This window comes from Alosa alosa, chromosome 18 (genome assembly GCF_017589495.1).
Source record: "Alosa alosa isolate M-15738 ecotype Scorff River chromosome 18, AALO_Geno_1.1, whole genome shotgun sequence".
Lineage (NCBI taxonomy): Eukaryota > Metazoa > Chordata > Actinopteri > Clupeiformes > Clupeidae > Alosa > Alosa alosa.
Window position 1 is genome coordinate 29,535,510 of NC_063206.1, and position 24,654 is coordinate 29,560,163.

A 24,654-nucleotide genomic window follows, 5' to 3' on the forward strand; every position below is an offset into this window, starting at 1 on the left:
GAAAAGAAAGAGAATACATCTTTGTGTGTGCTGTAAAATGGTTATAAGAAATGAAATCAGAATCTGCCTAAATCCGTATCGGCAGATTAAACTCTATGAAAAATTGGAATCGGCCCAGAAAATTGCAATTGGTGCGTATCTGTAAAGCATATCAGCTCCTTCAGATATACTCATCTCACACAAATGTAGACTGAAAATGAAATGGTTTGTGGAGGCATATACCCACAGGACAATAAGTCTAGTAACAGTTGTAAACTAGTAGATAATCCGTAATCCTTGAAATAAATTAAAGTTTGTTCAGACAATATTGGCAACTGCAAAAACATCTACCAAAATGTTTGCCTACATTTTCACGATGTGTTGACCATGGGCACTAATTGGAATCAGCAGCATGAACAAACTCCAGTAACCACACAGTAAAAACAGGCAGTGATGCCAATATTTGCTAATTTCCTGACATGTCATAGGGCATGATAAAGCCTTGAGTCGTGAAGTACTTTTTAGAGGAATTTAGAGGAACATTTTACTTTAAACTACAGTAGATGTGCCACATAGTGGTACATGATATGACCACCACATGATGTTGCCACCTGCTATGCGAGGAAAGTAAAGCACACTTTTCAAGTTTTCTCCATCCCTTACTGCTGCAACTCAATAATAACAATAATTAAATTGGCACACAAGGAAAACATGAGATGGCTATGTTATGCATTCAAGCAAGAATGCCTTGAGCGGATCTTTTAATACACAGAGTCAGTGTATTACTCCTGCAAATGAAAGTAGGTGTACAGTAAGTAAATCTGGGCAAACAAAATGGACCATGTTATGCTATCTGAAGCCTTATAATTCTATTTGTCTGTATACTTATCTTTGAACCAAGTTATCTGAACAAAATAATTAGTCTGTGTTGTAACATATAATAGCCTAGTGATCACATATTTTGACCAGGGAACTGAGGCCCTGTTTGTGTCTTGTCTCCACTCTGGTGAAGTAGGGGTTCTGTTAAGATGCTTCAGTGATTGGCAGTGCTGGCTTTAATGCTGGGCTGCCGTGGTCTTTCACCGACATTTGTTCAAGAACGCCTATGCATGAGGAAATCCTTCATTGTTCTTGCTCACTCATAAAATTGTACATTTGTATGTTATGTTGATGCTAATAATCCCCTTTGTTTCCCACAACAGCTCTTTAGGGAGGTTCGGATAATGAAGCTGTTGAATCATCCAAACATAGGTACTGTGACCTTCTGTCAACATTCTTTCACAGTATTCGGAGTGACGCACAGTATTCAAATGAATTAAGCTCACCTGATGGAATTACATATTTTCTAATCACATTTCCCTTGTGCTTCCCTAGTTAAATTATTTGAAGTCATAGAAACAGAGAAGACACTTTACTTAATAATGGAATATGCCAGCGGAGGTGAGTGCATAGAGTGGATGGTATCCTTCTGTTCTACATTGGTCCTTAATTTGGGGCAAAGTTCAGTCATACAGTAGCATAGTGTCTTGTGCATGGTGCTATTGTTTGGTGTGTGGGAGCATTGATCTGACCCACTGATGTTTGTGTTTATGATCTTGTTCATGGTATTAAATAGTTTGCACTTTTGTCATTTAAATTAAATTTCACTGTTTTTATGAATGCTTCTTCCCACGCCAATATAGAACATAAGTCAAAAGCGTCAGGTTATCCATCTGCAAAGGGCCTGTGCAGCTGCTGATTCAAGAGTACCTATCCCAGTACTGTATATTGTGTTTTGTACTAATGTTTTTAAGGACAAAAGGCCATTTGTTGTCTTTCCCTGCTATTCCCACACCTTTTTGGACTCATTTCTAATTACTGTACAGTTGCACATCACTATAACTATTCTGTACTTTATGTAATGGCAGTCCTCTGCTTGGTATCAATTTGTCCCTTTCAGGTGAGGTATTTGACTACCTTGTGGCTCATGGACGAATGAAAGAGAAAGAGGCTCGGGCAAAGTTTCGACAAGTACGTGCAACCCCACCCCTCTTTTCCATCCCCATATAGAAAAAGGTTGAAAATTCTTTTGATCAGTTGACAGTAAGGTAAGACAAACATTACCACCAACCTATAGGTAACCATTGACTAGGACAGTGACATAATACCATGGTCACTGGAATTCTACTGTATGTTGTCCTTTGCCAAACAGGACACACTTCACTTTATTACAAATTGTTCAGTATCCAGAGAGAGAGAGAGTGTGAAAAGGTAGCCCCTCCTTTTCCCTAATCCACCTGACCCTTCCTGCAACTGTTTTTCTCCTACATGCACAAACAAAGGAAACACGCTTACACGCACACAGGCACTAGCTTCTAACTAGTACCATGTAAACACTGACAGCTTACACGTCCTGCTCCTGCACAATATCTTTGCCCCAAGACACTTTCACTAATTTGTTCCCTGATTGGAAAGTGGCTGATTGTGCAGGGGTATCCCCATTTTAAACTAGATGTACCGCAGAGTGGTGCAAAATATGACCCCCGCCCAGTCCAGCACATTTTTTCCACAAAAATAAGTCACGCTTGTCAAATTGTGTTCATTTCCTACTTTGTTCCTGCTTAGCTTCAGTAATTCAGCAAAGTCAGGGTATCTGCTGGTCTGGCTGCTGGCTAAAAACAAAAGGTGAAAGGCATATATGATTCAGTGTCTCACTGAATTGCATTATGCACACTCAATTCTCACTGGTATCTGCTAGAAAACAAGTATCAAAACATGATTAGTTCATAGATTTCACATGTAAAATACATTTTATACAACCCCACCCCCATCTCGCCTGTTCATAATTCTGAGAAATTGTTGAACTGCATGTGTGCATGTACGTGTTTATGTGTGTGTGTGTGTGTGTGTGTGTGTGTGTGTGTGTGTGTGTGTGTGTGTGTGTGTGTGTGTGTGCGTGCGTGCGTGCGTGCATGTGCTTGTGGGTCTGCCTGTGTGTGTGCATACATATGTCTACTGTGTGTGTATGTGTCATACGTATGATTACTGTGAATGTATGTGTGTGTGTGAATATCTGTTTATGCACATGTGTGCATATGGAATTGGTTAACATGACCCCTGTAGGCAAACATATGCAAAAAATTGGTCATCCTAGGCCCTACGGTTCTCAAGATATTCACAGAAAACTCTGTTGGTGTACGGTCACTAAATGTACACATAAATTAATTTATTGTATGGCCCCCCAAGAACGAAAGTCCACGAAACTTTGCATGCATTCAGAGGGTGTCGTAATGATCCTACACTTTCAATTTCGTGCAGTTTTGACCATGTCAGCCAGAGATATTGTGATTACAACACTAAATGTTTTGCTTTTTAATTTTTAACTAGGTGGCGCTATACATGAATTGAGTTGTAGCGGACCGCTCCATATTCTTTATAATAAAAATGTATTACTTTAGGCTTATCCAACCGGGTTGCTTAAACGCCAATTAGGTTAACGTCACGCAGTCAGCTGACGATAAAAGGCTGCTTGGCCTAACCTGCGGGGAGAGCGCTAATTACAGGAAGCTCTATCGGAGAGGGTAGTTACCCGAGGGCATGTGAGACATGCGGGAGCATTTTAAAACAGAACATTCACACTGGATAAGTTACATTGGATTCCTTGGATCGTACCCTTGTGGATTAATCCCTTTGAGGAATTACTATGAAGCAGTGCGGATCCTGAGCAAAATAGGACCGGCTCAAACTACTTTGTGTTGCGCACGACGGAATGGATCGGCAGCATGGCAAGATGTTTTCCTTTCTCTTGTCGCGGTGTTGCGAAGATCCCTGGTTCAAGTCGTGGGCCTACTCTGCAGCTCCCTGGCTAGTCTCCCCGCTGGTAACTCAACACTCATCTCCGAGTTCACGTTTCCCTTCCACCAGTATACAACTAATTCAACATATTCCACAACTCACTTTCCTTCAGTGACTCAGACTCTCTCATACTTTCCCTTTTTGTTTAAATAGCATTTTTGTTTTTGATTGTATGGAGGGATATCGATTATTTAAGTTGTGTATGAATATTTTTGGTTTAATTTAAACTATCACAATATATGATTTGAAACTTATAAAACGTGTTTGTGTTTAATTTGTGTGATAGTTTCGCTCTAACGGTGACTACATTTGAATTGGCAGCAAATACTGCCTGGCACCCCAGAGACAATTGAATCTCTAAATTTAAAAATAAAAGATTCAGATTAGTCACGTTACAGAATGGCACCCCAGATGGGACCTGAACATAGTTAACAGGCGGGACACTGTCTAACTAACCACACAGACGTTTTTTCCCAAAGAAGCAACGAACATTCCTTAACTTACACTGGTGTTTTGCTGAACTGCGCTACAGAAAGACTGGGATACGATTATAGGACTGAAAAGCCTTTTTGAACATTGAAAGAACTCTCTGCCCTATGTGGATAAAACAAAAACACATGCAAGAGAAAAAAAAAACGTGATTTTTGTGAGACTTCATGATAAATGGACTGAGCTTTATTGATCTGTGATTTTTGAAATGTGATATGTGTTATGGACTGTTAAATATTGGGGTTTGCTGTTAAGAGTTGCTATATGCTATGGTTCTTATGCCTATTTCCCTGAGCGCTTCCTTAGCACTTCACGCCACTTTAACTAAAGCTGTCTCCAATCACCTCTATCTAGTGCACAACATTGTTGCATAGGCTAGATTACGAGTTGTCTCCTGAAACACAAGTGTTCCTTTGAATTTTACCTCGCGTTCCTTACATTCAGAAATGGAGAGCGCTATTATGCCTAGGCCTACTCAATCTGCCACTTCGAAGTTCCACTACCACCTGGTGTCGGTGTGCATACTTCTGGGCAGAAATTAGGATTTACGCTTAACCCATTAGAGAGCTGGTCAGTTCTTCATAACAAGTTGGACGATCAGAAGAATCATCTTGATCTGCTGTCAAAACAGATGACGCGGAACAGATTCCACTTGGAAGCAAGATTTGTATCTTTTATTGAAAAAATTGAGCAAAAGTTTGCAGCGCTTCATGCAACCTTAGCAGAGAGCAATTGTATAGACAGTGGATTTAACTTTGTGTTAAAAAAGCTTCAAACGATGTTTTTAGAATTCAAACTGCAAGAAACGTCGCACCAAATTGCTGACATTCGCAGCAAGGTGGAGCAGTTGCAACATCAACTTCAGCAACTTTCAAGTCTACTTCGCGGACGTGTCTGTGCTGTAGATTTTGCCCACCTGGACAGCGATGTGACGCAAGGTGAGCTGAGCATTGCTGTCGACAAGAGCACCCCGCTACTGCCAACCACTACTGCTGATCTCCATGAGAAACCTTCCATGGTCAACATTCTCTTGGATCAACGTTCCCTTGAACCGTGCCAGCAGTCTGGTGAAGCTAGTTGCGCGCTTGCTGGGCCTGTGTGCGCGAATTCCGCGACATCTCCTGTGGATCTACGGGGAGGTCTCATTCTTTTCTCCGCTGTTCCTCCGTGCAAGAGCTATGTTGAATTTAAAGACTTTTCAATCTCCATCTCCTTGATTTGTGAACAACAGAAACATGATCAGCTGATACAAAACATTGTTGGAAAGTTAGATGAAGGATGTAACATGTCAGAATCGAAGTATGTTGTTCAGGACGAGCTGCTATTCATAGAAGACTTCGTCAGGACTTCAACGTATCTTTGTTCCAAAGTCTCTAGTTTCTTCTTTTCTGCAAGCCTACCATGTTTTGTCAGATAACATACATCAAGGCATCTTTAAGACATTTAAGCGACTTCGTAAGGTGGCTTACTGGCCACAAATGTGGAGTGACATCAACGCATTTATTGAAGCCTGCGAGAAGTGTCAATTTTGCAAGAAAATGAAACATTTTGTTCCACTTTCACATGTGTCTAATGCTATACATAATAGACCTGTGTTAAATGCTTTTCAACCTCAACAGTTTGGAAAAGACAAGCGAAGCCAACGACAAAGTTCCAAAAGAAACAAAGTAACTTACCTCCCAAGAGATGGAGTACGGACGAGACACCATTCGCCACCATCTGAATCCAGGCGGACGGTCGAGATGTTACCCAAGCGTCAGAAGCGTAAGAAATCCTTTCATGCTCCTGAACGTTTCGTACATCCAATTTTTCCAGTGGTCAGAAAGGACGTCAGAGATTTCACTAGACCACAGAATAACCAGTGTTTACCAACAGAGGCCGGGATCGCCTGGAAACAGCAGTCTGTATTGAGTTTTCTATTGTCGGATTCCGATGAAGATTTCAATTGACTAGCTGACGTTTAACCAACCATGGGTTGTCCTTCCATGGGGGGAAGAGTGTAGCGGACCGCTCCATATTCTTTATAATAAAAATGTATTACTTTAGGCTTATCCAACCGGGTTGCTTAAAGGCCAATTAGGTTAACGTCCACGCAGTCAGCTGACGATAAAAGGCTGCTTGGCCTAACCTGCGGGAGAGCTAATTACAGGAAGCTCTATCGGAGAGGGTAGTTACCGAGGGCATGTGAGACATGGAGGGAGCATTTTAAAACAGAACATTCACACTGGATAAGTTACATTGGATTCCTTGGATCGCATTCCCTTGTGGATTAATCCCTTTGAGGAATTACTATGAAGCAGTGCGGATCCTGAGCAAAATAGGACCGGCTCAAACTACTTTTGTGTTGCGCACGAACGGAATGGATCGGCAGCATGGCAAGATGTTTTCCTTTCTCTTGTCGCTGTGTGTTATAAAGATCCCTGGTTCAAGTCAGAGGCCTACTCTGCAGCTCCCTGGCTAGTCTCCCGCTGGTAACTCAACACTCATCTCCGAGTTCACGTTTCCTTTCCACCAGTATACAACTAATTCAACATATTCCACAACTCACTTTCCTTCAGTGACTCAGACTCTCTCATACTTTCCCTTTTTGTTTAAATAGCATTTTTGTTTTTGATTGTATGGAGGGATATCGATTATTTAAGTTGTGTATGAATATTTTTGGTTTAATTTAAACTATCACAATATATGATTTGAAACTTATAAAACGTGTTTGTGTTTAATTTGTGTGATAGTTTCGCTCTAACGGTGACTACATTTGAATTGGCAGCAAATACTGCCTGGCACCCCAGAGACAATTGAATCTCTAAATTTAAAAATAAAATGGGATGGGTTGACATGTCCCCTTAAGACCAACATGTCCCCTTAAGACCAACATACAAAAAAAAGGTGGTCCTCCTAGGCCCTACGGTTCTCAAGATATTCACAGAAAACTGTGTCCGGCCACCGTCAGGCCAGTTGGTGTACAGTAACATAAATTAATTTATTGTATGGCCCCCCATGAACGGAACTCCACAAAACTTGGCGTGTATTCAGAGGGTGATAATGATCCTACACTTCCAATTTCGTGCAGTTTTGACCATGTTAGGTCACAGATACCTGCGATTACAACACCTCATTTTTACTTTTTCGTTTTTAGCTAGGTGGCGCTATACATGAATTGAGTGATAGTTTGGATTGGAGACCACATAAAGTGACAATGAGAAGTGCCAGAGAAGCTTATTGCTGCCGCTAGTGTTCTCTAAATCATTTTCTTCTCATAAAAACTCTCGAAGTTGCAATGTGCTTTTCACCATTCTGGGGAGTTTAGTTGAAACTGTGAGGTTAATGATAAAGTAAGAAGCTGACCATATATAGAGATATTATCTGAAGCAATACCTTACAAACCAAACGGGGAGCGAACCACATTTGAGCAGCTTAGGCTACTGTGCAAAAACACCCTCACTAACCACTCTACCAATCATGGCTATGGCTTAAGAAAAGTCTACATTGTTAATTAAACGTACGGGCACATAGTAGCTTGCTTCCACCACAGGTGACATGTACCGAAGGTTCACTTAGCTTTGGTCACATGACATGGGCATTTTGAACGATATTTCGAAGCAGTGGTCACGACATGCCTGTTTTGAACCATGTTTCAAAGCAGTGTTTCGAAACAATTGTGCTTCGAAGCCTCGACACTGATTCGAAACGTCAGTTTTGAGCGTCACATCCCTACTTGCTGTGTCTTCACCCCATCATCACTTCACCTCAGTGAGTCCTAGCCACTCATCCTGTGTGTGAGTATGGACTGCAAGGGCCATATTTTCACAGAGAGAGAGAGAGAGAGAGAGAGAGATACATTTATGTTAGTGTCACAGATCAGGCATTCATTCATTTAATTTTTCAATTAATCAATCTATTAAAGGTACTCTAAGCGATGGTACGTGTTTTTTAGGCTAAAACTAGGGCTGTCAAAATAACTGATTAATTTCGATTAATTAATTTGAGAAAAAATAACTGATTAAAAAAATTAGTGCAGATTAATCGATTCCGTATGACCTTTGACCCAGAGCTGTTCTAGTTAGTAAAAATTAGACTGTAAAATGAAGGAGAGAGAAGAAAACGTGCTGCCTGGATCATTGATTGGAACATTTACTTTTTTAAAACGGCCTGATGGTGTTCATAAAAAATAAAGTGTTGAAAATAAAGTCCTCTGCAATGTCTGCAGCAAGGAATTTGCATATCACCGGAGTTCATCAACTCTATAGTCGCACATCAATGCAAAGAAATAAGTTTTGACATTGAGGGGAGTGTTAATTTATTTTCATTGTGTCCCCTAGGTTATATCTGTGGCCTGAAAGCTAAAAGCCCTAGCTAAAACATTTTATGTCACTTACTACAAACATCACCTAACCAACTGCTAGCTGTCTGTGTCCTGAATACACTGTAAAAAAACGCGATCTCTGTAGACAGCCCAGGCTCCAAAAACGGCAACCAAAACAACCTGGGCAAACCTAGCAGATAAAAACATAACAAACTGTTCCAGCAAATCACAGATGAGATGCGCGTTTAGGAGAGTTTCAATTGCACGGGAGCAGCACGGGAGGGAGGGGGAGGAAGTAGCGAGCTAGCTCTCTATTTTGTTTGAAAGTCAACAGAAGTGTATTACACATACTGTATGCTGAAACAAGGATATTGCAGTAATATGAATCCAGCATGCTAAAAAAATACTTTGAATGGGGTTTGCATAACAATCAGTCCTACTGCACTTCAGATTGTGTCTGCAGTGGAGTACTGCCATCAGAAGAGGATAGTGCATAGAGATCTGAAGGTCAGTGTTTATTCAGCATATAACACCATGATACTGTGTATAGGTGGTCTCAGGCAACCATGTTCCAATGGTTCTCGTTCTCGCTGTCCTGTAGGCAGAGAATCTACTGTTGGATGCAGATATGAACATAAAGATAGCAGACTTTGGCTTCAGTAATGAATTCACCCTGGGAAGCAAGCTGGACACCTTCTGTGGCTCACCCCCTTACGCTGCCCCTGAGCTCTTCCAGGGAAAGAAATATGATGGGCCTGAAGTGGACGTTTGGAGCTTAGGAGTCATCCTATACACACTGGTCAGCGGATCATTACCTTTTGATGGCCAAAACTTGAAGGTTTGTTCTGCATAGTTTATAACACAGATAATAATTCTAAAACTACACACTCTTATCAGTGTAAGACCTTCAAAAACCCATTTGTTGCTTTGAATAGGAGCTAAGGGAAAGAGTTTTGAGAGGGAAATACCGCATACCCTTCTACATGTCCACAGACTGTGAGAACCTGCTTAAGAAGCTTTTAGTGCTGAACCCAGTAAAGAGAGGCAGCTTGGAGGTAACTGGAGTCTCTGCACAACAAAAAACACCTAATTTTGAAAAATATTTATCAAAGCTCTCAAATCAAAGGTTGCATTGGAAATTAATAATTTCCTCCTTATTCACATACCCCACTCACTCCAGCAAGTGATGAAGGACAGGTGGATGAATGTAGGCCATGAGGAGGAAGCGCTGAAACCATATACGGAGCCAGAACAAAACAACAGTGACACTAAAAGAATTGGTAAGTAAGTTCCTCAGGGTCCATGCCCATATTTGGCATGTTGCTCCATCTGCTGGTGATGTTGTTTCATTACCGATCTCTGATGTCATGTCTTGCTCCTCAGAGTTGATGGTGACAATGGGATTCCCTAAGGATGAGGTCATTGACTCTCTTTTGGGACAGAAGTACGATGAGGTTATGGCCACTTACCTGCTACTTGGTAGAAAAACCCCAGAGGTTTGTGCATCATCACTGACTTAAAGCAGTACAGTACTTTGCAGCAGTTTCCCCTTTTTACTGTAAGTTTGTTTTTGTGACCAACTAGTTTTGGTGTCATCTTCACATTCATTTTGATGGCATATGGTCATGTGATCAATCAACACACTATCCAACCCCACTAGCCCTCCAGGCTATGCACCATGTCGTTTTGTGGACCAGAATGGCACGGCCTATAAAATATGTGAAAATAGCATGATTTGTTAGCATGATAACGCAAAAGAGCTGAAGCTCTCTTCCACAAGCTATTCGGCCTGTACAAAAACACTATTACTTCAGTCATATTATTGGTGTCACTGTTCAACATGCTAGTTTTACAATGTATGGCAAGTTGACATGTACATGTTTAACCCTGTATGTTTATGCTGTCCTGACAGCAGGTCTTCCCTCATCAATTGTACCTATTCTTCCCTTTTTGTCCAGTTTGAAGGAAATGAATCTGTGTCTACCAACCTGTGTCAGAGGTCACGGCCCAGCAATGACCTCAACAACAGCCTTGGTCAGCCCCCAAACCCATCCAATGTTCAGCGCAGCATTTTGACCAGTCAGAAGCAGCAACGACGCTTCAGTGATCATGGTGAGGATGACTGGCCACTATAGGTTACTCACTCTCTTAAAATACTATTGTGTGGTCTCTTATGCTTGCTTACTTGCTGGTACCAGACCGGCTGGCTACTCATGTTCAAAAACATTTTGCTCAAACAGCTGTAGAAAGTTAGGTTGGTGGATAAAATAACTTTTATTCGACATGAAGATATGCAACACCTGTGTATATACATTGATGACCTAGGAGTTACATTTCTTACAGTTATCTACATAAAAGTGGAGGTAGAATAAATAGTGTCTGACTAATTCTGCTACTTAAATTCAATTCAGTTCAGTTCAGTTTGACTTATACATACAGTATGTACAGTATCAAGTGCATGTAGCCCTTTCTCTCACAAGACCTTGGCCTCTCCACCAGTTGTTTGCAAAGAAAGAATTTGTCAGCAAGAAGAATTTGAAGGCCAAGCTACTGGCACAATGACTGGGCAAGACTTGGGATCATTTTGAGACTTACACTGGACAGCTGTTGTAGAAAAGATACAAAACAGAATACACATTTATTTTCATAACTCTCTTTTCATAACTTCATAACATAACTTCTTCATAACTTCATAACATAACATCTTTTCATAACTCTCCATTTCTGTGTGTGTGTGTGTGTGCGTGTGCATGCGTGCGTGTGTGTGTTGGGGGGTTCAATTGGCAGTGGGCCAATCTGTTTCTCCAGCAGTGTCTGGCTCAAAGCATGCTCAGGTCAGCATTGTGGAGAGTGAACAGAAGGATGAACAAGATAGTTCATCTAAGTCGACCTCTGCTGGCTCCAAAGCTGATCTCCAAGCCTCGCCATTACATGCTGTTGACAAGAAGAAACTGTCCACCATATCAGGGGTAATCCCACCCAATACTTTGTCATTGGTCGTTGGTTGGTTTTGATGCCCAACCCCCTTATGTTGCTTGATACTAGGAACCTTCACAGCTCTCTACCCTCTTTCTCTTCCTGTCAGACCAATGGAGGGATGACCCGCAGAAACACATATGTGTGTGAGCGCTCAGCTGACCGCCTCTCAGCTATCCCCAATGGAAAAGACAGCAGGTGACCACTGCACAGAACATCCCACAGATTAGCAGGCCATTGCTCTGCACAGAACAGAATAGAACACTTGACTGCTGAAGCACAGGAGGAGCTGTGCATGTATTTAACTCTGCTTACTCTTCCCCACAGTCTAACTGAGGTCGCCAGTTCCTCTACGTCTGGGGCCTCTTCCAATCCGGTGCCTCCACGCCCCCGACACACCAAGTCCATGTCAGCCTCAGGCCACCCCTCCAAAAGCACTCTACCCCCCATCCAGGATAACAGCGAATACAATCCAGGGTGAGTTATAGGCCGGGAGCCAGGTCCACTCCTCAGGATTCAAATTCAAATTCATTTATTGGAGGATAATCCCTTGAGATGAACATCTCGTTTTCGAGGGGGTCCTCAAAGTAACACAAAACACTTACACACTCGCACACACTAAAGCTCTTCCTCACAACCAACCACCCCAGCCTGTCCCACCTCTGTCCAAAGCATATTCACATAATCAGAATGGTAAGATATTACAGGAGAGAACCAAATTTAGAAAAGCCACCAAAAACAAACAAATATATAGCCTACATATACATACATATACAAAAATACATACATGTACACATGCAAACATGCATGCATGCATGCATACATACATACCCACATACATACATACATACATACATACATATACACATACGTACATACATACACATACATACACACATACATACATATACACATATACACTCATACATATACATACAACATACACATGTACACATACATGCACATATACACTAGTGCACACATACATAATCTCCTAATAAGGGCATTAATGAAAGAGAAGGGAAACATTTACATTGGTCACAGGATTGCAGGTAAGATAAGAGGGATGCCTTAAAGGTGCCATGTGTAAGAATTGAGGTAAAAATATCCAAAAAATGAGCTAGATGCATCAAAAGAATGAGAAGAAATAAGGGTGATGATGTCATTAAAAAAATGACAAGGTATAGTGCTGCAGAGATATCAACCTGAATTAGCATGCTAAATTACTAGCCACAGCCAGACAGGTGTCATAATACCAGTTTCGGCCATGGGAGGCAGTATGCGGGCAACATAACCACCAGCCAAACTGCAATACACGTTTCTCGGTTGTTACTCTAGGGTAGACCAACTCACTTTCTGGAGGTATACTGCCCCCATCTTTTATGGAATGTGGAGTATGAATTGATTTTTTTGGCGGACATTACACATGGCACCTTTAAAGAGTGGAAAGGAAGAGATGGACCTTAGGAAACAAAGGCAAGCTGTTCCAGTCAGAGGGGGCTTTGAATTTGAAAGCACGTCTTCCAATTTCTTTAGAAATATTTGAGACAGAAAAAAAGAGATGATCAAGGTGTCTAAGGCCATAAGTTGACCTATATAGGACTAAGTGTTGCTTCAAATAAGAAGGATAATTAAAAAAGATACATTTATAAGCAAACTGAAACCAGTGTAGCCGTCGTCTGGCCTTTGGTGATAAGAGGTTCAGTTGCTAATACATATGGCAATGATGGGTTAGGAACGGACATCTCAACACAAATCGGCAGAGACTGTTATAGACAACATTTAGGGATTTAAGGAGTGATTCTGTTGTACTCATATAGACAATGTCAGCATAATCAATAATAGGAAATAAAAGCCGAGTTACAATTCTTAATCTAATCTGTTGTGTGAAGCAATTAATTGAACAGTATAATAGGCTTAAGTTATAATTTACTTTTTTCACTATAGAGTCAATATGAGGCCTGAAGGAGAGACTGGAGTCGAGCCAGAGGCCCAGATATTTAAATTCCTCAACATTCTCCATAAATGTACCATCTGAGAATTTAATTGTTAAACTATTACCTTGGGTATGTCGGACAGACCTAGTGGCAAATAACATGCTGTATGACTTTCTTTTATTCAGTATGTCCATTATCCGAGAACCACTTTTGAATAGCATTAAAATCAAGTTGCAGTGAGGATTGAATCAAATGAAGATGTTTTTTGCTTTACCCTTATTTTTTGCTACCTTATTTTCACTATTATTTCCTATTATCTTATACCTTGGGCCATCACAAGTTGATAATGACCACCCCCAACTCGGCCCCGTTTGGTCTCGGGCCAAAAAACACCCTTTTGGGGAAAAACTGATGGAATGGAATGATGTAATTGTGAATATTAAGGTACAGCTGCTACATAAATGGTCATATAACCCTCAAATTTTGCATGGTGTATCCTGACATATTGGGGAAGCTAGTAGAAAAGATTCTGGGGCTTGCTGCCTTTTTGCTGTCAAATACCACCCTCAACATACCCCAAAAGACAAAAAATGTCTGTCCGCCTGACAAATTATCATTAAAAGTGATAATTTTCAAGCATTTTATTAGACATATCACTGCCTCCAATGTACATGAAAAACTTCAGAAGTCTGTAAGCTTCCATTTAAGTCCGAGATGACCTTTCTATCTAGAGCTGGTTTCTATACAGCTGGTATAACCAAAGTTCTTTATTACATCACGGCTGGACTATTGTAACTCTTTATACCTAGGCCTCCCCCAGTCCCTACTAAATCGACTTCAGATGGTCCAAAATGCAGCTGCTAGATTGCTGACAGGTACTAAGAAACATGACCACATTACTTCAGTCCTGGCATCCTTGCATTGGCTCCCTGTTAATTTTGCAGTTGCAGCGCCACGGCTGTGGAACCAATTGCCCCTGGACATTAAAAATGCTCCCTCCATCTGTGTTTTTAAGTCTAGGCTCAAAATCCACCTTTTTACCTTATCCTCGCCAGCTTCCTAACTCTCTGTCTGTTGCCCTGTCTGTAACTCTGTACATGTCTCCTGTTGTCATTGTTGATCTGTGTCTGTCTACTTTTTTCTGCTTTATTTCTTTTTTGTTTCTTTATTTTATTCTGTACAGCACTTTGGTCAGTGAAAGCTGTGTTTAAATGTGCTCTAAAAATACATTTGACTTACTTACTTACTGTAAATTGAAGCTTATAAACTTGGGAAGTTTTTCATGTACATTTGAGGCAGTGATATGTATAATAAAATGCTTGAAACTTTTTATGACAATTTGTCAGGCGGACAGACATTTTTTTGTCTTTTGGGGTATGTTGAGGGTGGTATTTGGCAGAAAAAGGCAGCAATCCCCAGAATCTTTTTTTTTTGCCTGTTTCCCCTATGTGTCAGGATACACCCTGCAAAATATTAGGGTTATATGACCATTTATGTAGCAGCAGTACCTTAATATTCACAATATAATTCACCGCCAAAAGCTTTTCCCAAAAAGGGTGTTTTTTGGCCCCTGAAACCAAATGGGGCCGAGTTGGGGGTGGTCATTATCAACTTGTGATGGCCCAAGGTATAAGTAAATAGGAAATAATAGTAAAAAAAGGTAGCCAAAAACATCCCGGCCTATTAAGCAACCTACTATCCAATAGCACAGGGATTCTGTAGAGGATCTGTAGAGAGGATCTGTTTATTGTAGACTAGGTTCAGTTATTTGTGATTTAGCTGGCTAACCTTACACATGTTTCACTAATACAAACCCGGGTGGCTAACCCAGCTAACCAATACTAAGAGGACTAGTACCAATAGTAGTATCTAGCAAGTTTAAGAATGTATGCCCTAGCTAGCCCATATTATGGTCATTTAGCCATATGGTCATTTGTACCTATACAGTACAGTACGTGTCTCTGTGTGCATTTTTATTTATGTGCATATGTGTGTATGTATGTTCTATCCCAGTTCCACACCCCGTCCCCCTTCTACTTCCCCTTCAGCCCACAGCATCAGCACCCCAGAGCGCACACGGTTTCCACGAGGTACTTCCAGCCGCAGTACATTCCATGGTGCTCAGCTCCGTGACCGTCGCAGTGCCACCTACAATGGGCCTCCTGCCTCACCCACCCTTTCCCATGACACAGCCGCTCTTGCTCAGGTTTGCCGTGGCACATCCACGGGCATCATCAGCAAGATCACCTCCAAGTTTGTACGAAGGTTAGTGGCGACTCCTGCACCATTCTGTATCTTCCTCTCACTCTCACCTTTGCTTTTTCTTGCTCTGTCTTTTTTTCTCATCTTCCTTTATGCTGCTGATATTTCTGCATTCAGTCTGCTTTTTTTACTTCTTTACTGCTCTTCGTTTCAGTGTTCATCCCATGGCTTATTTTAATCTTTTTTCTCTGTCTCAACCCTCTGGATACTTGCCACGGGCTACATTTTCAACAAGACATTTCAGAGCATCAAAAACATGCAAGAAATAGTTGGGAAGAACACTGATAAGCATTTTTTTGTACAATTGGTCAAAAGATAAACGTCTCCTGTTCCTTTTTTGTACATGAATGGAAAAGATTATGATGATCTTTGTTACAGTAGTTTATTTGAGTCACATACAAATGTAATTTCCCAAAGGCATTACTGAACAGTTTTCACATGAACTAGTTTATTCTTATCACAACAAAGTAAATCACGGAGATAAGATTTGTTAAACAAATTTGGCAAAGTTATCAGCAGTCAGCAACATGCATGGAAGAGCCATAGCTGGTAAGCTAATGTTAGATCATAGCAGGGTCTCTACTTGCGGTTGCAAAAACACATTAGGCTACCCCCCACCCCCACCCCCACCCCCTCCGCAATACAAAGAATTGTGCCCCCTTGGAAATTGCAAACGCCCCCTCTGTCACTGTACTCTTTTTGACACCTTTGAAATGTAAATTTAGGAAAGTAACTTTACTTGAGGCCCTTCTGGGCCACTCTTTAGTGTTGCAACATTTGTCTGAAAGGACTAATCATGGAATGGTTTGGTTTTTAGTAGGGTTGGGTATTGTTTCAAATTTTATCTATTCTGATTCCTGTTCCGGTTTTGCTTGCTGATTCCGGTTCCTATCGATTCCTTTCGATTCCAAAATGTAAAAAAGAAGTTTAGATAAAATATAAATATATTCAAGGAGTGGTCTTTGCTGTAAGCCATAACTGAACATTCAAAAAGAATATGTATTCACAAATATTGATCCACAGACATATGCATTAAAATACTATGGGCCTTAATAATACATAAGTGCTAATGTATAGAACGCCGGTCATTATCGGGAAAATAAGTCCCGACAGGGCGAACCGGACCCTGATGCGGAGCAGAGAAACTTCACATGCTATGTCTCTTTACATTTATTTGTTACCGTTTCACTGTGGCTTTTGCTGAGAAACAAATACTTGGCAACACACGCTGAATCAAACATTCATTAGAACACAGCTGATCACCCTGATCACCAGCTGTGCTTTCACTTTTGAATGAAGTTCAAGTCAAGGCAGCGTTCTTCTAGCATTGTGCAGAGCCGGATAATACATACAGATCAAGCTAAAGCTCCTAATTATGACCGCCGCGCAGTCAGTTTTTTTTTTCTTTTTCGCATGCCCAAATTTCCGTCAATGATTCCCGGGACACAAAACTTGGTGGGCATGTAACCCCACATGGATAGCATGGAACCATTGTTTTTCGTTTTGATCTGTAGCCCCCCCGCTGGACTGGACCCCCCGAAAGGAGGGTAGGGCAGACACAGTTTTCTGTGAATATCTCGAAAACCGTAGGGTTTAGGAGGACCATTTTTTTTTTTGTATGTTGATCTCAAGGGGCCATGTCAACCCATTCCATAACCACTCATTTCATGTATAGCGCCACCTAGTTAAACACAAAAAGTAAAAAATGAGGTGTTGTAATTGAAGGTATCTGTGACCTAACATAGTCAAAACTGCACGAAATTGGAAGTGTATGATCATTATGACACCCTCTGTATGCACGCCAAGTTTTGTGGAATTCCGTTCATGGGGGGCCACACAATAAATTAATTTATGTTACTATACACCAACTGGCCTGTAGGTGGCGGAGACAGTTTTCTGTGAATATCTCGAGAACCGTGGGGCCTAGGAGGTCCACCTTTTTATGTATGTTGGTCTTAAGGGGCATGTCAACCCATTCCATTACCACTTATTTCATGTATAGCCACCTAGTTAAAAATTCAAAAGCAAAAATGTGGTGTTTTCATCACAATATCTCTGGCTGACAAGGTCAAAACTGCACGAAATTAAAAGTGTAGGATCATTATGACACCCTCCGAATGCATGCCAAGTTTTGTGTACTTTCGTTCATGGGGGGCCTTACAATAAAATAATTTATGTGTACATTTAGTGACGTACACCAACAAGGATTCGGGACACTGAAAGACCGGGTACACAAAACTTGGTGGGCATGTACCCCCACATGGATAGCATGGAACCGTCATTCTTCGTTTTGATCTGTAGCCCCCCCCCAGCTGGACTGGACCCCCCGAAAGGAGGGTAGGGCAGACACAGTTCTCTGTGAATATCTTGAGAACTGTAGGGCTTAGGATTACCAATTTTTCCATTATGTTTGCCTCCAGGGTCATGTTAACCCATTCCATGTGCACACATGTGCATAAACAGATACACACGCACACACATACATTTACAGTAATCATACGTATGACACATACTCACACAGTACACATATGTACGCATGCACATGCACAAACACACATACGCAGGCAAACACACAAGCACGCACATACACACACACACACACACCCACACACATAAACATAAATTTGTACATACACATGCACACAATTCAAAATTTTTTTCCGTCATCTACTCCCTGAATTTTTGGTCATTGATACCTGGGACACCGAACCACCGGGGTACATGAAATTTGGTGGGTATGTAGCCCCACTAGACTTTTACGGAAAAATTTCATTTAGATCCCGGGGACCACCACCACCCACCACCGTGCTGGGCCCTGAACATAAAAAAAAAACAGTTTTTCCTAAATAACTACCTGAACCGTGGCACTGAGGATGAAGAATCTTTTTATGGTATGTTGGTCTCAAGGGCCCACATCAACCTGGCTCATAATCACTCATTTGTGATTTGCACCCCACCCCCAGTAAAAATGAAAATGCAATATTATTCTGCTTTAATCGCCCCTATCTTCAGTTAAGATGTTCAGAACTGCACCAAATTTTATGTGTATGATTGACCTGGCATTCTCTGGGGGTATGCCAAGTTTAAGTAGAATTTCATCCATGGGGGGGTCTAAAAAATTAGGTTATGTGTACATTTAGTGACTGTACACTCATTGGCCTGTAAATGGCGGTGCACACATATACACATGCACACACACAGGCACCCACATACTATCGGTATTATAGCGGCCGATACATAATTACAAATTCAGTAGGATTAAAAGAAAGCCAAAATAAATATTCATCATCATCATCATGGCTGCATTTTCAGTATTGGCGATAAGTAGTCGTTTGTCCACTAGATGGCGCATCGTTGCAGTGAGGCGTAATTTTGTTGGAAGTTAAAAGTGGGTTGGAAAAAAACAATGGGCGCTTCCTACAAGGACTGTAATTTACGCAGCAAACATCTAATAAGGATAGGACGATGTTCACATGAAGTGTAATTCCCATTTCTTCTTGAAGCCGAAATAAATCTGAGGATGTTTATCGGACATGCTTGGTTTTACTGCAGGAATGCGTTAATCTTGTAATATCAATAAGGACCTAGGTAATGTTACCGTGGCGTTGGTTGAGTGATGGAGGCATTTGATTGATTGCATTTGTAGAAAACTATAAATGCGGTTATACCAAGCAAATTGATAGCAGCACTGTTTGTATCTTTCGACTGTCATTTGTTGCACGATGCTACAAAAAATCATTCTGTGCAATGGAAGATTTACCAACGTTACACCCGGTCTGATACAGTTTTGCCTATACATGCGTGAGACTGAGACGCCTGTTTATTTTGTTTTAAGTGCGTGCAGGGTGTGAGAGGGGAATCGATGTGCTTTGATTACAGCTTGGTAGTTGTAGTCTGTGAAATTAAAAAGCACATGTGTGTGAAGTATCCAAACAATGACACCTTCATTTCATTATGGCTGCTTTAGCAAAACACCTTAAGCTACTGTGTAGTGGGTCCCATTTAGAAGTGGCTACTTCTTTCGCGCTTTCCTTGACTCATGGAGCTGCGTGAATGTTATTACAACTTTTCGCCACAATATGACAGTTTAAGTCCGCTTGATACTGTAAGGCGTAAGCCATTGGTTTCCAAAGGAGATTTTATTTGTGTCGCCAGCATAGCCTATTGACAATTTATGTTGTAAATAGGCCTACCTTATAATCCTACCTGTAGCTTAGGGAAGCTAACAGCTTTCTATTAGGATCTAGTTTGTTAGTTAGCGTTTTGTCATAACTCCCTGATGCATTTTTGCATTTAGAATAGCCAGAGCGTGTATATCTCAATCGGGAAAATTAAACAATATCGGTGCCTATGGACTAGGCTGGGTGAACCCAGCCTGATCTGCCCGCTATTTATTTTTGATTTCTTAAAAGATTGAGCTTGGTCTGATGAAAGCCAGACTAGCCATGGACCTCAGTTAAACAATGCAAGGGAACATGAATCAGCCTATATTTTGAAAATCTAACAATAACGGACAAAAGCTCTTCAACTTTGGCCCGTTAAAATGTGTATGAACAGTCTAGCGACGCATTTCATCAAGGCCCATTTGGACATGTCAGTTATTTGCACCACTGGTTAGATGTAAAACAGCATTTCGTTTCAGACTAGGCTACTGTTACTTAATTTGTGCATTAACAATAACGTTTCAGACTACTGTTACTTAATTTGTGCATTGACAATAAAGTATTACATGAACTAAAGATGACACAAATCTTATGTAGAAGAAGAAACATTCACAAAAAATCCATCCATCCAAAAATGACCTTTGTTTTTGATAGCTGTTGAAAACGGCATGGAACTGACAGAGATGTTTTTGTTTATAAATACATAATAAATAAATAAATAAATAAATAAGTAACATTATGCTGATACCTTTTGCTTTTCCCAAATACAATGTAGCCTACAGGTGTAAGTGACCTTTCATCAATCCAGTTGCAATGGATGAACTGTAATGAACTGCCCTACTTGTGATTGTTTAGAGATTTTAAAGGTTTTATAACAATGCTACATCTTCTTTGGCTATTCTACAATCTATTCACCTTTTCAGCACCAGTAGGCTACTTTCTATGCAGCCGCACACACACACTCAGGCATGCCAAACAAGCATACACAAAAGTTTCAAGAGTGGGGGATGGAGTAAAATATGGAGACAAATGTGAAGTGTGATTTATTTTCGCGGAACGGATGTACAGGACTGAGCGGCGGTCATATTTTGTACCGCTATGCGGTACATCTAGTTACAATAACTGCTAGGCTTGGTGACATTGGTTATTTCTTATTTCTTTAGTCAATATACCATATCTACCCCAACCCCCCCCCCACCAAACAAAAACAAAAAAAATTGTCTTACATGCTCATAGGTTCTCTGTGCATGCACATTTACAAATAATTGCTGTACGATGCTGGGATCCAGGTGTAGCACCCATTCTTTCCTAATATGGTAATCAGAGATAGCCACTTATTGCACTGCAGCCCTGTCCCTTCTAGCCTGCATAATTTCACCTTTGTGTGTGTGTGTGTGTGTGTGTGTGTGTGTGTGTGTGTGTGCGTGTGTGCGTGCGTGCATGTGTGTACTGAACTAAAATCTCTTTATTATTTTTGAGGTTTCCAAGTGAAGGAGAAGCAAGTGGCAGAACGGACACTCCAAGGTAAAGGCCTTTTCATTGATTCTCCTCTATCTATGCTTGGAGCAGTTCTGACCAGTCTGGCTTTTCATGTGACCTCAGAGGCTGTTGATCTTTGGAGATTTTTTTATATCTTCCAAATACAAACAGGGATACACGCCAGTTATAAATTTAAATATATATTACATCATCAAGTAACATGTCGGTTGTGTAGTTGAATCTATAGTCCATATATTTCATGTCCATTAAATAATAAACCCATTGCAGACACCCACCAATTTTGATTAAGATAAAAACAATGCAGTACCCCCTTCTGTACTACTTACTTAGAACTTCTTTTGCCACTTATCAACTAATTTCTCAACTTGCAGGGCAAACTGACGTTACTAGTTCTTAATGGATGGTTGGTATGGCCAAAGGCCAGTCGTTAGTTCCATCTCTCTCGTTGTCAAGCAGGCAAATCCCAAATTTCTAATGAACCTTAGCTTGGAAACTATTTTACTTAGCCTACTGCCATGTAACTAAGCTAAAAGCGTCCTCAGTCATATGCTACAATGTTATGTTCTGAACGTCTGTCAGATAACATTGATATACATTGATGGCTCTAATTATGTAATTAGAAAAACATCTCTAATAATAATAGTACTGTTTCACTTGTCAACATATGCGGTTGCAAATAACATTAGGCTACCCCCCCCCCCCCACCCCCTCTGCAATACAAAGAATTGTGCCCCCTTGGAAATTGCAAATGCCCCCTCTGTCACTGTACTCTTTTTGACACCTTTGAAATGTAAATTTATGAAAGTAACTTTACTTGAGGCCCTTCAGGCCCCCTTCTATAATGAACATAGACATTATGAATGACACTTAGCATTTTGACTGATATGCCTCTTCCATAGCTGTGTGCCAACGTCATGATGAATAGTCTTGGGCTGTCCCTTATCCCCTTCTCCTTCTCCCCCTGCAGGAGTGCGTCTGGAGAGCCCAAAGAGGAGAGCCGTGACTGCAAGCCCCGTTCGCTGCGCTTCACTTGGAGCATGAAGACCACCTCTTCTATGGACCCAGGGGACATGATGCGTGAGATTCGCAAGGTGCTGGATGCCAATAACTGCGACTATGAGCAGCGTGAGCGTTTCCTCCTCTTCTGTGTCCATGGTGATGCACGGCAGGATAGCCTTGTCCAATGGGAAATGGAGGTGTGCAAGCTGCCCCGCCTCTCACTTAATGGTGTGCGTTTCAAGAGAATATCTGGTACATCCATTGCCTTTAAGAACATTGCCTGCAAAATCGCAAATGAGCTAAAGTTGTGAAAGGATTGAAAATGAAGTGGTGAGAAAATAATCTGAGGGTCGAAAGGGGTCTAGTTAGATCAGATGAGCATCTACTCTCTTTAGATCAACATACTTTGGACACAAGATAACGATGTCTGTCTATATCTGGATATAGTGGAGGTCTTTGTCCACTGACAAATATGAAGATGGAAGAGAAACACTTCAGTTTCAACCCTCGTTTAGTAACAGCCTGCTTCAGTACTCCAGTCTGTTTCCTGCAGTGTGTGGCTTGAAGACAACCATCCAGGCAATAATGTCACTCACCTCCTAGGAACTATGAGTTTTGTCTACTGAATGGCCATGAAAGGAGCAAACCAAACGTGCTTTTCCTCTTGTATAGGTGAACATGTGAAATTGCTCATTTACGCTTAATCTTGTTATGGTTATACTATGCTACAAGTTTATGCATTGCGCCCACAGGTACTGTATAGTTGCTCTGATATCTGTTAAAAAATCTATGCTTACTGTATAATAGCTATAATTTCTAAAGATTTGTGCCCTAACAGATAAGTTTTATTTTATTCTTGTATAAGAAACATTGTATGTTCATATTGTACATGCAAAACAAACTGTACTGTATATAAATTACTTGAAATATGTGAAATTGCAAGTTGGATGATGATGAGACTCTTATCACATGTTCATACAGACTCCCAAAAGACTCAACAACACATGCCCATCAGTTATCTTTATTATTATCACTCCTCTGTTTTCTGTAAGCAAGTGATGTACTGTATTCACAAAGCCCTGTTGCACTTGTACAACCTGCTGATCAGGTTTACTTTGATCACCACATCTCATACGATGTTTTTTTCCAGTTCAGTTTAGATTTTACAAGAATTGTTGACAATACGTATTTATTATATTCAGTGTTTGTGTATGTGTTTGTGTGTGAGTGAGTGAGAGAGAAAGAGAAAGACAGACACTGCTTTGCAATGATAAAAACATTTTGTTTCCGTTTCTGTTGTGAATAAGGATGAATGAAACGGGAATGAAATGAGCACTTGAAGAAATAAATTGCGGTTGATGTTTTTCAAGGCTCTTGTTTCTAGTCCACTCACTGGTGGGTCTTTTACAGTAAAGTTGACATAGTGATTCATTCCAAACCCTTACAAATATAATCAATCGGGAATTAAAAGAGGGTGTTGACCTCTAGGACATGGAATTCATATGTGCAAATAGTGTTTCAGAGGCATTGTGCTAGATCTGCTCCTTTTGCTTCGATCATGACCCATCCTGACCAACTCCCTAGAATGAGACATGCACTGAAGTCAGGACATTTAGAGATCATTTCAGAACCTGTAATATTACAGAATTGTGGTTGTGTTACCATAACATTTACTTATGTTCAATGAAAACATTCCAACAAGAAGTTTCCATTGAAAAAAGTTTGAATGAGTCATTTTGGATTCCATCTCTGATAAACAATATTAAAACTTGGAAGAAATAAAAGAAAATGATTTGATGCCTGTTCTCATTCTGGCTGCTGCATGAACAAAGTAATGAGCATGTGTCAACTTGCTTGTTGAGGATTTTTAGCAGATAATAGTTATAAAATAAACTAAGTTATTGTAGGGGTCCAATCAGAAAGCTGCTGCAACCATGTGCAGGGCCACATTACGCCTTCCCAGGGCCCAATGTCCACAATATATTTACAGAAAAAATAAACAAGGATCTACAATTGTATTCATAGCCCATAACATCTAATAGATTTATATTATTTGCTACTGGAGGAGTTTTAGGATCTTTAGTCAAAATAGACGTGACCCACCCCTCACCAGCAATACATTTTTTGAGGACCTTCTCACAATGATTGAGTAAAGAGGCATGACCCTCCCCAATTATTTCTCGATGCCTTCTGTACTGGTTTGCATTTGGCA

The 24,654-nt window shown here is 40.8% G+C and overlaps 1 protein-coding gene across 2 annotated transcripts in view; it reads left to right on the forward strand.

Annotated features, from left to right (window-relative positions):
* LOC125311648 (serine/threonine-protein kinase MARK1-like) overlaps positions 1 to 24,231 on the forward strand; it is a 40,537-nt gene extending 16,306 nt beyond the window's left edge. Inside the window, exons 4-18 of one of the 2 annotated variants that reach the window (XM_048269910.1) lie at positions 1,182 to 1,230; positions 1,354 to 1,419; positions 1,919 to 1,989; positions 9,056 to 9,112; positions 9,207 to 9,443; positions 9,541 to 9,660; positions 9,786 to 9,885; positions 9,989 to 10,101; positions 10,564 to 10,717; positions 11,393 to 11,574; positions 11,691 to 11,779; positions 11,909 to 12,058; positions 15,532 to 15,783; positions 21,423 to 21,467; positions 22,411 to 24,231. In XM_048269910.1, the coding sequence (XP_048125867.1) occupies positions 1,182 to 1,230; positions 1,354 to 1,419; positions 1,919 to 1,989; positions 9,056 to 9,112; positions 9,207 to 9,443; positions 9,541 to 9,660; positions 9,786 to 9,885; positions 9,989 to 10,101; positions 10,564 to 10,717; positions 11,393 to 11,574; positions 11,691 to 11,779; positions 11,909 to 12,058; positions 15,532 to 15,783; positions 21,423 to 21,467; positions 22,411 to 22,753 (2,028 nt within the window). In that variant the 3' untranslated portion in view covers positions 22,754 to 24,231. Of the gene's footprint in view, positions 1 to 1,181; positions 1,231 to 1,353; positions 1,420 to 1,918; positions 1,990 to 9,055; positions 9,113 to 9,206; positions 9,444 to 9,540; positions 9,661 to 9,785; positions 9,886 to 9,988; positions 10,102 to 10,563; positions 10,718 to 11,392; positions 11,575 to 11,690; positions 11,780 to 11,908; positions 12,059 to 15,531; positions 15,784 to 21,422; positions 21,468 to 22,410 lie in introns of those variants that run through there. The other variant, XM_048269911.1, reaches the window with a different exon arrangement.
* The last annotated feature ends 423 nt before the right edge of the window (positions 24,232 to 24,654 follow it).